Here is a 16,626-nt window from a genome sequence, read left to right on the forward strand (position 1 = left end):
TACATTGTTTCCCAAGGAGCAGATCATAAACGGCAGAAGTTAACTGATGGTGAAGCACATATGCGAGGAAAGGCTCCCTAAGGTTACCTGGTTCAGGCCATTTCGGTTGTACTTGTGAAGGAAGAAGGGGAATTTCCCTGAGTCCAAGAATCTCACATTAGAAGCTGTGGGTAGCCCACTTTTTTCATGTACATTCCTGCTCCATAAAAGCAATTTGTGCAGCATGCCCATGTCCTGTAGTGGCTTTTCCCCAGAACTAACGCTCCCTAAGGGGATATTGTGCCACCATGTACTGACATTGGGAGTCCAGCAAAGTAGCAGAGCACAGAATCAGGCTGAACACACACACACACACACACACACACACACACACCCCTCCCAGGATAACTATTATGTGCTGTAGAAATTTCTACCAACTTTACTGAAATCCAAAGATCAGGAAATATGTTTTCTGCTTTAAAGCAACTACTTCAGAGTGTAATTTTAAAAGTTATTTAGTACTAATTATGCCTAAGCAACATTTCTTATTATATATCATTTGTCAGAAATTACAACTTACTTTGTTACCTTGTATGATAAGAAAGTGTCAAGAAATATTTGAGAGCTAAACCACTGCCCAGTATCTTTCACTACAAGAAGTTTAAAGAGATTTCTTCTAGAGTATCAAGAGATTTCTTGTAACCTAACTAGATGAATATGGTTTCAGGGATTATTCTACATCTGAAAGCAATATAATGTGACCTTAAAGCCCTCTAGTGGTTTTTATGGAACTGGACTCATGGGACAACATACTGAGTAAACTCGCCTGCTGGTCTTAAAGTCAGTCTTTAAAGTACCACAGAAGTCTTCCTTGGTTTTTGCTACAACAGATTAATATTGCTTCTAGAATTGTTCAGGTGAACAGTCATTCATTAACTACTGGGGTATATATCTTGCTGTCTTTATTAAGTAGTGGCCAGTTATAAAGAATAATAAAAATAGGACAATCAAAATAATGTGTACCTAATTAACAACAACAACAACAACAATAATAATAATCACGTATATGGAATATTTCGTGGACCAAACACTTCATGTACATCAGTAATTCTTACCAGACAGCATCTTGCACAAGGCTACTTAGGGCACAATTCTGTGCAGATAGGTGGCCGCCTCCAAACTTGGAGGCCACTGCCTATCTAATGCAGGGCAGGAGAAGCACGGAGGGGATCATTCCCTCCGCGCTTCTCCTACCCTGCATTTACGGCTAGACAGCCGATTGCAGCTGTCCAGCTGTGGGGGGGCTGAGCAGGGAAGGAGGCTGCTGTACGACACATAGGATGTGTCATACAGGTATTTCCACCCTTCCCGCCCTGGAATGCCCCCAGACATGCCCCTTTTCAGCCGCTCCGCACTGCTCTTGTGAGCACAGAGGACAGGGCTGTTCTGTGCTGCCTCCGAGGCAGCACGGAAGTGGGGGGAGGTCGGTTCCCATAAAACAAGATATCCTATGTCCATTTAGCTGCTTTCTAGTGGCCATAGGATCGCTCCCTTAGGGTGTAATCCTATGCATGTTTAGACATTTAAAAAGTCCTAAAACTTCCATCATGCCCCAGGCCTAAGTGGCTGGCTGGGGATTCCATGAGTTGTAGGACTTTTTTTCTCTCTAAACATGAGTAGGATAGCACCCTTAATGAGCTTATGTCTAAGGTAAGATTTGAACTTGAGGTGTCCTGGTCATATGCTGGCCACTAGACTATGCCAGTTCTCATAGTATTGCATTTTCCTTGAATGAGAATACACCAACTAATCTTTAGGGTCCTTAGCTCACTAGTAAAGTACAAGGTTTGCATGCAAATGGTCTCAGTTTCAGGGTCTGGAATCTTCAGGTAGGGCTTGGAAATATGTCTGAAAGTTAGGAGAGCTTCTCCCAGTCAATTGCTCCCAGTAGAGCAATGTTGTTCCAGATGTACCAGTGATATGATTCTGTTTATCTTCCTAGTGATGATCATTTTAATTCAAATTCTTTAAATTTCTTTCCCATTTAATATTCTTTCTAACTGAATGTAAAAATAATCCAAAGGGATTTTAAAAATAAAGAAATAGGTGTAAAAATGTGTGTGTATTTTTTAGGGATGTACGAATTACTTACCTGCTGTTCCGGTGGGGGGGGGTCCGCAGGGGGGGAGGTGATCCGTCCCTCCCCCTGGAATCCTCACCAGCCAGCTCTGCTCTGCAGCGATTCCGCAGAGCCGCTGGCCGGCTCCGAAGCCGCAGCGATACGGCCGCCATTGCCATATCGCTGGCTGGACTGATGTACTGTGGATGCAAATGGCGTCCAGTGTAGCGGATGCCATTTGCGTCCCTGCTCTTTGATGTGATAGGCTATGTAAATCTTTACGTAGCCTATTGCGCGAAGGAACAGGGATGCAAATACGCCATTTGTGTCCCTGTTTTTTCACGCAACAGGCTGCGTAAAGATTTATGTAGCCTATCACGTCAAAGAGCAGGGACGCAAATGGCGTAGCGGACGCCATTTGCATCCGCAGTCTGTCAGTCCAGCCAGCAATATGGCAATGGCGGCCGTACCGCTAGGGCTTCAGAGCCAGCAAATCTGCAAAAAGACTCCGCTACACCATTTGCGTCCCTGCTCTTTGACGTGATAGGCTATGTAAATCTTTACGTAGCCTATTGTGCGAAGGAACAGGGATGCAAATACGCCATTTGTGTCCCTGTTTTTTCACGCAACAGGCTACGTAAAGATTTACGTAGCCTATCATGTCAAAGAGCAGGAACGCAAATGGTGTAGCAGACGCCATTTGCGTCCGCAGTCCGTCAGTCCAGCCAGCAGTACGGCAATGGCGGCTGTACCGCTAGGGCTTTAGAGCCGGCGGCAGGCAGGATCTGGCCGGCAAGGACTTCAGAGGTAGGAGATCCGATCCTCCATGGACTCAAAGGGGGCCGGATTCAGTAGGGTCCGTGGAGGATTTCTCTGATACCCCTAATATTTTTGTGTTTTGTTTATTCATATCCAAGCTGTGTTGTTTACTTGGACACATTGGCTGTGTTCCCACTTAATGCTAAATCACAATTTAGTGCTACATCGACAAGCCTCTGTGAACCTGAGCAAAGACTTGGGCTCCCGTCTCCCACTTGGAAACCAGGAATCTTCCTGGTTTGTCATTGTGTATGAACCAGGAATCATGATTTAAAACAAACTCTAGTCAATTGCTAGAATTGTTTATGGTTGTTTATCTAGCTGGGTTGTTTGGCTAACTGGTTTAACAAACTAGAGCTTGTTTTAAATCACAATTCCTAGTTCATACACAACAAGCCAGGAAGGTTCCTGGTTCATATGCAAAGCTGTAAACTGTAGAAAGTGAAACTGAATCTGGTTAAGTCCTCCTGGCAGGTGAGGCAGACAAGGGAAGAAGAGAGTACGTGAGCCCAAGGCTTTGCTCAGGCTTGCAGAGCTCATCTACATAGTGTTAAGTCATGGTTTATTGTTATGTGTGAACTGGGCCACTGGGCCATTTTTCCAGAAGCATACACAGTCTGAATGTTGAAAGAGTGGCTGTCTTGCAGCTCAGCAAGTAAATAGAAAGGGCTATGGAAAGGGCTGCATGTAAGCAGGATATGACTACTCAGTGCTGCTGCTTTGGGGGAAAGTGTGACTCATTTGTAAGCAGGGGGTCATTGTTAATGATCCTCACAATGTTAATGATCCTTACCAGAGTAGCAGTTCCGGTAAGAGTCAATATGAATTGGTAACAGTAGGATTTTTTTTATCCTCCTCTATCATTATTTCCAGATTTGTACTTTAAAAAAAAAGTATTCTGAGGAATTTAGTCACAGTTGAGCAACTGATAAGGTGTAGTTGATATGCTGTGTCAATAAATTCAAAGCAAGAATTGAGAGCAAATATATATTAAAAAATGGGAGATATACTTACAATAACATATTCCAGATAAAGTATGGGGGACAAGGCAGAGCCTTGCTGTACCTCCTCAGGCCAAAGGTCACAGGGCAGAGCAGAAGTTCCTCAGCATCGCCTTCTTAGACTGCCCAGCCAGGTAGGATCAGAGCCATGACACCATGCCCCCTCCCCCATCAGCCAGGCAATCCAGAAAGATACCATTATTTATGGTACTGATAATATTGAAACCCACTGAGAGGTACAGGAGAACTAACAGGGTTGCACTCCCCCACTGTCCATTTTCCAGCCTAACTCATCCACCAGGGTGTGATATATATGGCCTGTTTCTTTAAGAGACATGTGATTCCTTGGAGCAGCTCCTCTCCCTGGGTGGCTGGAATGGTTCAGTCTGTTTTTGACCTTACACAGGGCACCCAAGGCTGTTTCTATTGTAAACCAGGCCTGAACCCAGATTGAAATGGATCCCAAATAATTAGTATCCTCCAAGACAATTGAGATTTGAGAGGCCACCACTCACTCCAGAACCGTGCTCAGAAGTGGAAGGTTAGTCACAAGGTGATAGTTATTACAGATTAAGGGGTCTTGATCTGATTTTTTTTCCGGAGAAGCCTAATCACAGATGGTCTGTGGACCACTATGAGGGGGAAAAGCAGGTACTACAATTAGAGAAGTTTCTATGCTGGCTCTCAGCTACTGAAGGTTTATATAGGTAGGTACTGAGGATTAGGAATTTTGCATCCCCACCGTACTTTTGCCTTTATCAGTGACAGCAGAGAATAGATACTAGTGGAAATGCTTTAGAAGGAATGGTATGCAATACTGGTCCCTTTCTCACTGCCCTGTGCTTTGCCTGATACTTACCTCTTTGAAAATAGGGTTTAAAAAAACATGGTTACTATCAATTTACTGCACTTTGTACAAGTATTAGGTTTATGTTAACAGTCAGAAATCTAGAAGAAAATGTCACACAGCCATGCAGAGCTGAAAAATTGTAGGAGGAAATGCGGGGGTTGATTTGTGAGGAAGAATCATGATAACTTAATTATGTGAGTAGTTGAACTTGGCAAGAGAATGTATAATATAAGAGAAACAGCTAATGGCATAGTCCTAATGGTGTACTTACAAAGGAAAAAGGAAGGTAATGGGAAGTAAGGGAACAATCAGAGGTCAGTTTGGTAAAGCATGAAAAGACAGGAGAAGTAATTATTTATTATACCAAAAAGCTTAGCAGTCAGTCAGACTCAAAGTACAAGAGGCCACTGCAATCCAGGCAACTTATGCAGAAGCTATCCTAAAGTACTCTCTAGTCTAAAACATTAGTGTTCTGCACTGGAGCTGAGAATTGCGGTAGAGTAAGTAGATGTGAAACAATGGAACACCGTAATTAGGTGAAAGCTGAAGAGAAGGGACTTAGATTCCTGCATTGAGCAGGGAGGTGGACTTCATGGTCTTATAGGCCCCTTCCAACCCTATTATTCTATGATTCTATGACACTGGAGATAAATGTAGAGATAAGACTGTAGGTGCTAATATCAGGGTCTTGCTGAGATGGGAGCAACTTTAAGTGGACCAGGGCCTGGAAAGTAAGTTTGGATAAGCCTAAGGAAACCAGGCACACAGGTGACCAGCAGGCTATCAGTTCAGTTTCAGTTAATTCAGTAGCAGGTAATCCAGACAGGACTGGGAAGTACACAGAACATATTTGTTCAGGAAAAATGCTCACAGAAAAGGCAAGGTACAAAAGTGGGAAGGAGGAACTAATATGAACCAAGCAGTTTCACAGGTATTGGGCAAAAGATGAAATACGGTCAAGAAGCTCTCAGTGTGAGCTGTTAGCCACTTTATCAGCAGCCTATCCCTGCTTCTTTTTAAAAGAGGAAGGCTGGGGTAGTTTAATCAGGATGTGTAATTAATCTCAGGTAAGTTTAATTGAGTGAAAGCCACATATAGCTATTTAAATCTCAAAGGAAATATTCATACAGGTCATATAACTGGTAACTCAAATTTAAGAGGAAGTGCCCTGGCTTATAGTCTTTTACACCTGGTTCAGATGTAATGCAAAACTATAATTTGTGTGATGTGAGCAAGCCTCAGACTTGTGCCCCCACCTCCCCTTTCCTTTGGTGCTGCCACAAGAGGCCATTGGAAGCATCTGTTTCCAGGTTTAAACTAATAGCAGTTTGTAATTAGATCTGAACCTGATCAAATTTAGGAAAGTTTGAACCAGGAGTGGGGAACCTTTTTCCAGTTGAGTTTCTCATATCTCTGTTGGAACTTGTCAGGTTCTGCATTCCAGCGGGGGTAACGATAGAGCAAATTGAGGTGGCAAGACCATGACATGCACATTAATTCTTTCTCTGACATGTTCCTAAGTCTGCCAGGCTGCCTCTCATCTCTGTCTGTCTGTCTGTCTCTCTCCCCTCTAGTCTCTGCACATGCCTCCCTGCCTCCTGGTCATTCTCTTATTCCCACAAAGGTGGGGAGAGAAAGAGAGAGATGGGAGGCAGGCTAGCCTAATGTCCTTGCTCCTGAGGCAGAGGTGCTGACCAGTAGGCAGGCATACAGCAGCTAGACATCTTTACACTCTCTAGGTGCTGCACTGCATGGTCAGCTTTCTGTTCTCCTGTATTTGCCTGCCAGCCAGCCTGCCTCCACTCTCTCTGTCTCCAGTTTTTTCAGAAGAAACTGGGGGGTGGGGGGGAGAGGAGGCAGCAAGAAGGCCATCAGTCCATTGTGGGAGCTCAGAAAGCTGACCATGGCATGCAGCAGCTGGAGCATCATTAGATGGTGGTGTAGCATGGCCTGAGAAGACCTCAGCACTCCAGATTCTGGGGGTCCAGATTTGGACTGCAGACTGGAGGTTCCACACACCTGGTTTAAAGTATGGTATAGTGAAACAAGCCAAAGTCAAATTGTGGTTTCTTATCTTGGCTTTATTTCAATATGTCATGTTTCCTGAGTCTGAACCTAGCCGTTGCAGGTTAAAGGGTCCAAGATGGTCAGCACAAACAGGGATCAGGCAACAGGTAAGGTTGGAACAGTCCAGCTTTTTTCAGGCAACAAGGTTCCAAGGCAACACATTAGACAAAGAGCAAGCAGGAGGAGGGTCAGAGTCTAGTCCAGGTAACAGGCAACAAGGTTCTAAGGCAACCCAGCAGACAAGGAAGAGGCAGAAGGATAGTCATAGTTCAGTCCAAAGGTCCTACTACTTACATCAGAAATAAGACAGGGGGAGCTGGATTCATGTCAACATTGTTTCCAGCAATTCTCTTAGCGTTGCACTGCTGTTTTTGTTCAGAGGTTGTCAGAGTCATGCCTTAGCTGTGAGCTCTTAGTGACTGCAGCTGAAAAAGTCCTCCTTGTGAGCAAGCCTCCTACATACAAATAGGCCTTTTCACACAAGTAGGCTTAGTCTAGCACCCCTTCAGAGTTCCTGTCTTTTCAGGGAGTGTCTCTCCCGAGGGCTTGGGGGTTTCTCTGCCTCCACCTCCGAGGCAGTGCCCCCATGGCACTCACCCCTGAGGGCCTGGGCTCCTCCTGGTTTACTGGCATATCCTGGGAATTGCTGGTGGTGGGTGGTCCCTGATCTTCCAGCTCTTCCTCTGAGTCTTCCAGCGGGGGCATGACACAATACATCATAGTGTAAACTAACTGCATTTACCAGTTTGGACAAAACAAACTGTGGTTACCTTAAACCAGGAAACTGATGCTTCCAGTTTCATGGCCATGCCAGAGGACAAAAGGGGAGGGAGGAGCATGTGAGCCCAAGGCTCAAGCAGGCCCCTTCTGTTAGCACTATGAAGCTTAACTATGCCTACATCTGTGTCTTAGCTTGCTATACCTGACTGAAGAGCACACTCACGCAAATCTCATTAAAATAAAATACTTGCTATTCCCTTATTCTTAAGAACTTTATCTTATGGATTGCTGTGACTGAAGAGAAGTGGCTTGAATTGGTGCAGTGACTAATCCACTGGCACTTAATATGCTGTGGTAATGGCATTAGAACCAGTTTGCTTGCTTGCTTGTTTGTTTATGTAGAAATTTTTACCTTGCCCTTTTAGTGCCAGAGCAGCATACAACGATTTAAAATTGCAATAATATATACAACAATCCATTCAATACAAATTAAATACAAATACAACAGAAGCAGTCCAGAAATAAAAACAACAACTTTAAATATAATTTCACGTAGTTAGCCTGGCGAAAGCCTGACAGAATAAAAATGTTTTCACCAATGGGTAAAAGTCAGTCAGAGCCCATTTATCTAAGAGAGCAATCCTATGGTCCCTGGGTGAGAGTCACAGGAACCATAGGCTTGTTCAGATTCCCACTCCTCTGACCTCCGGACAGCGCTCCGACCTCAGAATGGGGAGTTGGAGATCCATCGCTCCTCCCCCACCTCCTCACAGCCTGTGTGGAAAGAACGTGCCAGCTGCCTTCCAAGGTTGGAAAAGCAACTTCGGAGGAGGAGGAAGAAAGGGGACATTCCAGTGGATGGGGAGGGGAAGAGACTGGAGAGGCCAGGGTACGAGTCCTCCTGAGCCTCCTCCGGCTTCCTTTCCTCCTCCTCTGAAGTGCTGTCACTAGATGGGCTAAAAGGCCCGTCTAGCAAAACCCGCAGGGTGGGAGGACAGGGAGGTGAAGATTGCCTTTGTCACTCCTCCCACCCTGCATTGGATGATTGGCTTCCAATCACCAAGGGCACAATGGATAGGCTGCACCCTAAGAAGTTTTTAGCGCTCTAAATTCTCACAGAATCTGCCTTTGAAATCAGAGTCAACTTGACTGCCTCCAATGACATTCTGATAAATATACATTGGGTTTTTGTTCGAGACAAGACAATAACTGTCATTGTGAGTTAGAAGTCCAACAGATATTCAGGCACAGAGAAATGATAATACAGATAGAGCTGAAGGCTGAAGTAATTTAAGAAAAAGTCAGCAGCACATCCTGGTGACTTCTTCCTTTTTCATTGATAATGTGGTACATTCTTGTTTTTTTGTTTTGTTTTTTATCAGACTGGCAGCCTTTCTCAGCTTACTTTACAAATTACGTGATTTTATTATACATTTTATTACTTTAATGAAAAGATTCTGTTATATTTTGAACTTTGCAGCTACAAGACCAGATGTGTTCTGTGGTATGATGGAAAGGTTTAGGATCTTCCGCACAGAGAAGACGTATGCGGTGAAAACTGGGAAATGGTACTTCGAATTTGAAGCAGTGACAGCAGGGGACATGAGGGTTGGTTGGGCCAAGCCAGCTTGTCAGCCGGAACAAGAGCTTGGGTCAGATGAACAAGCATTTGCTTTTGATGGATTCAAGGTATGCATAAATGTATTTTACTTCCCTATTTGTTGGAAGTATAACAAGAAAACAGGAGGTTATTTTCATTTATGGTAGAAATGCTCCTTACCTCAACAATCCTGGAGAAGAATAAAACCTTATTATAGGAAAGATTTTAGGTTATGAAATTCCTTTGGACTCAGTAACATTTCTTTTGAGCTTTATTGAGGGGTTAGTGGTTCAGGAGCACAAGGTATTAGTGTCTTATGTGTTTGCTGCTGCTAGGATATTGTATGGAAAGAACTGGAGATCTCAGACACATCCTTCTGTGAAAGGTTGGTATGATAAAATATAGGTCCTAGCAGTGATGGCTAAATTAACTTCTTATATTAGAACAAATGAAAATAGAGATGAAAGAAAAGTGGAAACCTTTTATTGATTATTAAAAATAATTTAATATATCCCAATGTGAGATACTATTTTTCTTTACATGCTTCTTGAAAGGTTTATGTTAACAAATGTGGCATATATTTTGTAGTTTTTTTCATATTTCATTCAAGTTTATTTTTACATAGGAATTTATTGTGACAATATTGGAAGAAATTTGTTTTTTCTGCATATTGTATAATATAATATGTAATGAATTGGTATTATTTGCATATTTTAACTACAATAAAAATGTTTTTAAAGGGCAAATGTATTTGAGGCATGGACAGCCTTGAGGGATCTTTCTTGTTATTGTACTAGAACATTGAGGCCTAGCACTTAGAGCCAGGTCAAGTTGCAAAATAGTGGCTTCAGGGAGGAGCCAAATGCAAAATGCTGGATCAGGGGGTAGAGGCAGTTACCTACTGCACCCCATGAGCCATATAGTGCGATGATGTGTATGTACAAGTACAGGTCTACAACTGAGTGACTGCTGATAAGGGATTCTAAAAACTGAATTTGGGTTGGGGTGGGGCAGAAGTGTTTGTTGCTGCTGTTAAGCAAATGGGAATTTATTTATTTATTTCATTTCTATATCGCCCAATAGCCGAAGGTCTCTGGGCGGTTCACAAAAATTAAAACCACAAAGTGCAGCATAAAACAATACAAAATATGAAAGCATAAAACCACACTATAACAGTACAACCAGAATAAAACCTAGCAGCAATGCAAAGTTTTAAAATATATATTTCAAGCACCAAAGCTAAAAAGACTAGGAAGCTAAAATGCTAAAATACTGGGAGAATAAAAAGGTCTTCACCTGGCGCTGGGAGGAGTACAACGTAGGTGCCAGGCAAACCTCTCCAGGGTGCTCATTCCACAGCCAGGGTGCCACAACAGAAAAGGCCCTCTTCCTGGTAGCCACCTGTCTCACTTCCTTTGGCAGGGGCTCATGGAGAAGGACCACTGAGGATGATCTTAGGGCAGGCACATATGTGAGGAGGCGATCCTTCAGATAACCTGGACCCAAGCCGTTAAGGGCTTTGAATGTTAATACTAACACTTCGTATCAGTGTGAGCATATGTTACTCGGTTTTGACAGTTGTCAGAGGGGGGAATAATTCAAGTGGGTGTGTCAGTAAAATGCATCCTTTTAGCAAGTAGGTGCTCTTTAACATAGATGAGTATTATATTATGAACTTTTTAAATTGGGATTTCAGTTACCACCAACAAATATAACTATTTAGGGAACAATCCAATGGCTGCTGGTCAGTGGCTAGATGGCCATAGGATATGTGGGTTTCCAGGAACTGACCTCAGTCAGAGCCCACACTTCGAGGTTGGTTCCCAGAGAACTGACCTTCCCTGCCTTTTGCTCTGCCTTGCAGGCAGTGCGGAATGGCCATGCACTCTGTGATCAGAAGAGGAGCATGGAGCAGCCAAATCGGCACATTCCAGGGGGCGTTCCGGGGCGGGGAAGACGGAAATGCCGGTATGACACATCCTATGTGTCATCTGGCAGCCTCCTCCCCCGTTCCGCTTTCCTGCAGCTAGACAGCTGAAATTGGCTGTCTAGCCGCAAATGCAGGGCAAGAGAAGTGTGGAGGGGTCGATCCCCTCTGTGCCTCTCCTGCCCTGCATTGGATAGGCAGTCACCTCCGAGTTCGGAGACGGTCGCCTATCCCCATAGGATTGCACCCTCAGTGAAGTTCATGATTATTAAAAGTGGGACTTGCAACACAATGTTGCAATATATCCCCACCCAATAAGATTGCTGTTGTCCAAGGCTACAGATGGCATGGAATGGGAGTTACTAGTGCTGCTCAGGCCTCTTGAGGGGACTCGAGCTGGATAAGTGGGGAAGTATCCCATTTGAAGTAATTTAACTTTTCCATTTCTTTGGAAGAGGAGAACCTTAGATTTCTGCTAAAAACAGGACACAGGCCATGTAACTAACTTTAATTATTACCATTAGAATAATTCAATTGTTTCCTGAATAGCGCTGAGCAACAAAGGAAAGGTGGCAGCCCCATAAAACTGACCTAGTCACAATAATAATCTTGAAATTTAAATGACTCACACTTTGGAAAATGCTTTTGGGAAAGTTTTTTTGAGTTGGCAGAATGCATGGGCAAGATATATGACACTAATACATCATTTACAAAAGTATTGAAAGCAACCATTTTGGCTTGCAATAGAACTATGTTATTTGAATGAAAGGCTTGTTCTTTTTCTTCTGCTACTGTTTGTGTTGGAATGGTAATTTGTCCTCCAGATTATTTGATGTATTTTATACTACTTTCACACACTAATTGTAGGATTTGCAGTCAACAGCTACTTACAAGGCTTATAGGCATTGTTTCAGAATGTTAAAATGACAGTATTAATTGTAGTACTGTGTTAATTTAGGTTAGGGGCTGCTTATTTAGTTATTTGCTGGAGGCACTGAGTTCTTAATTGTCTTTCATTTTCTATGAAATTCTTTATCATCCAGGCCCAACGGTGGCACCAGGGAAATGAGCATTTTGGTCGATCATGGCTGACAGGGGATATCGTGGGATGTATGGTTGATTTAAATGAGCGCACCATGATGTTCACACTAAATGGTGAAATCCTTCTTGATGACTCGGGTTCTGAACTTGCATTCAAGGACTTTGAGGTTGGTGATGGTAAGTTCTTGAACAGTTTTATACTGCTGAACTTGCTTCTGTGCCAAGCTTTTCCTTACTGTTACAGGGGAGAGTCTTTTAAGATTCTAACTATATAATACAATTATATATATCTTCATATTATTTTTTAAAAAATTGAATCAAAGAAGACATCTCTTTTTACCCCAGAGAGGAAGTTTAGGAAGAGTGTTGTTCTGTTTTGTTACAGCAGAGGTGTATATCTCCATAAAGTTAAATTTAAAAAAATAATTTAATTCAAATAAAAACATGAAAAAGAAATATATTACAATTACATAAAGCAACAGCATTAAATATCATTTCAATATAAATAAACTAAAATAAAAATATCAGCGACATAAAAACATAGAATGTAAAATGCTATTGCCCATTGGAGTGAGCTATGATTTTCTCAAATGAGGATCACAAAGTAGCCATCCCCAAATGGCACATTTTGATTATTATGATTTTTTTCTGCACTTCATCAAGACATTTAAATAATACATTTTAGAAACCCCTACCCAAAAGAAGTACAATTGTTATTAATCTTTATTCTTAAATATTTAAATGAAGCCACATGCCAAAATGCACCTCCTGAAGAACCATGGATTCTCATTTGCCCTTTCCACTTTCCAGTAAACATCTTGAGTAAAGTAGAATCTCAAAATCTGAGGGCAAATTTGACAGAGGAGATTTCATAGCATCCCTAAACATAACTATGCTTGCTAGTATAATGTAAAAAGCAAGCAAGCTCCCAGAGAGTGAGTGACCAGAGTGAGCGAACAGGGGGAGCAAACAGGAGTTGGCCTGGGGAGTTGCAGTGGTAGAAGAGACAAAGGAGACAAAGGAGACAGAGGCAAAGAGGTAAGTGGGCTGCAGGAAGCCCAGGGGGCTGTTCTTTTTCCTTCTGAGTGGCTGTGAGCGCACAAGGTGCTCCTGAGAGCTCCATCTAAATTGGGTGTGTGTGACCTGAGTACTCCCAGCAGCTGTGTGGGAAGGAAGCTTCAGTCTGTTTCCCGCTTCCCAGGTGAGCAGAGCAGAGGAAGCTGCTCCAGCTGCTACAGAAGCAAGCAAGCTCCCAGAGAGCGAGCGACCAGAGCGAGCGGACAGGGGGAGCAAACAGGAGTTGGCCAGGGGAGTTCGGCAGGGGAGGTCAAGGGGCAGGCCCCTAACATTTTTTAATTTTTTTTTTCTTGTAACACACACTTCCACACCAGTGGTACTCTGCTTTTAACTTCTAGTGAGTAGAGGGCCCGGACCAAGATAGTCTAGAACAATCAGAAAGCTAGACACAAAAAGGGAAAAGATGCTATGGAAGGACAAGACTCTCCAGTGGTGGTGACCTGCAAGGTGTGTGCAACATTTGTTTTCTTGCCTGAGAACAACATGGCCTACACCTGCAACAAGTGCAAGTTGATCATGCTGCTGGAAGAAAAAGTAAGAGGACTGGAGCGGTGACTGTTGACTCTCTGGGGAATAAGAGAACACGAAGAGTTCTTGGACAGAATGGTGGAACTAGAGCAGCAAAGTGAAGACCAGAAGCTTGAAGAGCAACAGCAAGCTGAGGCAGAAATGGGCAATGCTGAGGTGAGGAAAAATGCAGTAGAGGATTAGGGGTGTACGAAACCCCGCTTACCTGGCTCCGCCAGGTTCCGCTGGGGGGGGAGGTGCTCCGTCCCTCCCCCCGGAATCCTCGATGGGGGGGGAGGTGCTCTGTGCCTCCCCCCGGAATCCTGGCCGGCTGGTTCCACTCCGCGGCCAAGCCGCGGAGCCTCTGGCTGGCTCCAGCTGCCCGTAGCCAGACATCCGGCCGCTGGGCAGCCCTGCAGGGACGCATATGGCGGCTGTCGTAGCTGCCGTCATTTGTGTCCCTTTCTTTCACTGTGATAGGCTACGTAAAAATTTACGTAGCCTATCACGGCAGGGGGAAACCCCCAGCGTACGCAAATGGCGGTAGCCGCCGCCATTTGCGTACACTGGGGTTTCCCCCCGCCGCCGTGATAGGCTGCGTAAATACTTACGTAGCCTATCACGGCCTCCACAGGGACGCAAATGGCGCCCCTGCGTTAGCCGTGATAGGCTACGTAAGTATTTATGTAGCCTATCACAGCTGAAGGGAGCAAGCGAATGGCGGCCGCAGGACAGCCGCCATTCTCAGAGCAGCGCGGACGGGAGCAGGTAAGTGCTCCGTTTCGCGTGCCTTTTTTGGGGTGGGGGTGGCGGGCACTTTGTCCTGTGCACCTTTCGTGGGGTGGGAGGGTGGGGGCTTCGTTCCACGACGGTTATCGGGGTGCCGAATGCACTGGCATTCGGCCTCACCGAGATCTGTCACAGAATTCTCTGACATCCCTATAGAGGATACTCCTTAGAAAAGGGTGACAGTTAGGAGAAGAAGAACTAGACACCACTCTGCACCAGTGGAAGCAGTGGGGCTGTGGAACTGATTCCAGGTACTTGAGGATGAGACTGGAGGACAGCCTACAGAGGAAGAATTACAGGGGACCCCGAATGAGGGTGAGCAAGAGGCTGAAGATCAGTCAAGCAGAGGCGATGAAACCCAGGCCTACAACAAGAAGAGAAGAGTAGTAATGGTGGGAGACTCCTTGCTGCGTGGGATCGAAACCCAAGTATGTTGCGAAGAGCCGTGGACTCGCCAGGTATGTTGTCTCTTGGGAGAACAGATTAGAGACGTGACTGAAAGGTTGCCTGCACTCATAAAACCTACTGACAGGTATCCCTTTCTTCTCATCCATGTGGGAACAAATGATATCGCCAAGCGGAGCTACGAAGAAATCACATCAGACTTTGAAGCTTTGGGAAGGAAACTCAAGAACTTTGGGATCCAGATAGTTTTCTCATCCATCCTTCCAGTAGTTAGAAGAAGGACAGAAAGGGAAAGAAAAATACTCTGGGTGAATGACTGGCTATGAAGGTGGTGCCGGCACGAGAGATTTGGATTCTGGGACCACGGGCTGTACTTCCTGGATGATGGGCTGTAGGCAAGGGACGGGTTGCACCTCACAAAGGCTGGGAAGAATGTGTTCGGCCACAGAACTTCATCAGGAGGGCATTAAACTGAATCCTATGGGGAAGGGAGATGTAAAGTTGGAGGTAACAATGGACGAAGGCTCATGCACCGCAACGGAGAGAACAGCTCTAATAGCGCCTAATAATAGTCTTCACAAACATGTAGGAAGAAAGCCAGACTATGAAGCATATGGTCTTCGATGTCTATAGACTAATGCCCAGAGTATGGGAAACAAACAGAATGAACTTGAACTCTTAATTTAGGAGGGAAATTATGACTTGATAGGTGTAACTGAGACTTGGTGGAATGACTCTCATGACTGGAATACAGCAATTGAAGGATATAACTTGTTCAAAAAGAACAGGAGGAACAGAAAGGGAGGAGGGGTTGCACTATATGTGAAAAATACTTATCTCTGCACAGAAATACAGGAGGATGAGCTTGGTAGCCCCATCGAGAGCATCTGGATCAAAATAAATGGAGCAAAGAATAAAAGGAACCTGGTGGTCGGAGTCTACTACCAGCCATCCAATCAAGGAGAAGATGAGGATAAAACTTTTGAAAAGCAAATAGCCAGTGTTTCAAGGAAGCATGATGTAGTAGTAATGGGGGACTTCAATTTCCCCAATATTTGTTGGGAGACAAATTCTGCAAAACATGGCCCCTCCAGGAAATTCCTGACTTATGTGGTGGATAACTTCCTCCTACAGAAAGTAGAGGAAGGAACTAGAGGGTTGGCTATCCTTGACTTGATCCTAACCAAGAGAGATGACTTAGTCGATAAAGTAGCAGTTACAGGAACTCTGGGGGAAAGCAACCATGTTATACTTGAGTTCTTGGTTCTAAAGGAAGCAAAAGCCGAGTGTAGCTGAACCTGTACCCTGGCTGATTTTAATAAACTCAGAACAATGATCAGTAAGGTCCCATGGCAAGCGATGCTAATGAGAAAAGGAGTCCAAGATGGGTGGGATTTCTTAAAAAAGGAAACTCTCAAGGCACAATTACAAACCATTCTAACAGGAAGAAAAGGTGGAAGATAACAGAAGAAGCCAATGTGGCTTCACAAAAAGCTTAGAGATGACCTGAAAACAAAAAAGGACACATATAGGAAGTGGAAAGAAGACCAAGCAACAAAGGAAGAGTACAGGCAGACAGCACAGAACTGCAGGGATGGTGTCAGGAAGGCTAAAGCTGAGAACGAGCTGAGGACATTAGCAAGGGATGCTAAAAGCAACAAAAAGGCTTTCTTCAGCTGTGTGCATAGTAAAAGACAGAGGAAAGAAATGATGGTTCAGCTATTA

General features: G+C 44.2%; 1 protein-coding gene across 1 annotated transcript in view; it reads left to right on the forward strand.

Moving 5' to 3' along the window:
• The window catches only part of RYR2 (ryanodine receptor 2), a 545,602-nt gene that overhangs the window by 266,901 nt on the left and 262,075 nt on the right, over positions 1–16,626 (forward strand). Inside the window, exons 28-29 of the mRNA XM_084828209.1 lie at positions 9,036–9,244; positions 12,126–12,300. Coding sequence (XP_084684335.1) covers positions 9,036–9,244; positions 12,126–12,300 — 384 coding nt within the window. The remainder of the gene's footprint in view (positions 1–9,035; positions 9,245–12,125; positions 12,301–16,626) is intronic.

This window comes from Heloderma suspectum, chromosome 1, assembly GCF_057233095.1.
Source record: "Heloderma suspectum isolate Gila_16-S chromosome 1, 16-S_ref, whole genome shotgun sequence".
NCBI classification, from domain to species: domain Eukaryota; kingdom Metazoa; phylum Chordata; class Lepidosauria; order Squamata; family Helodermatidae; genus Heloderma; species Heloderma suspectum.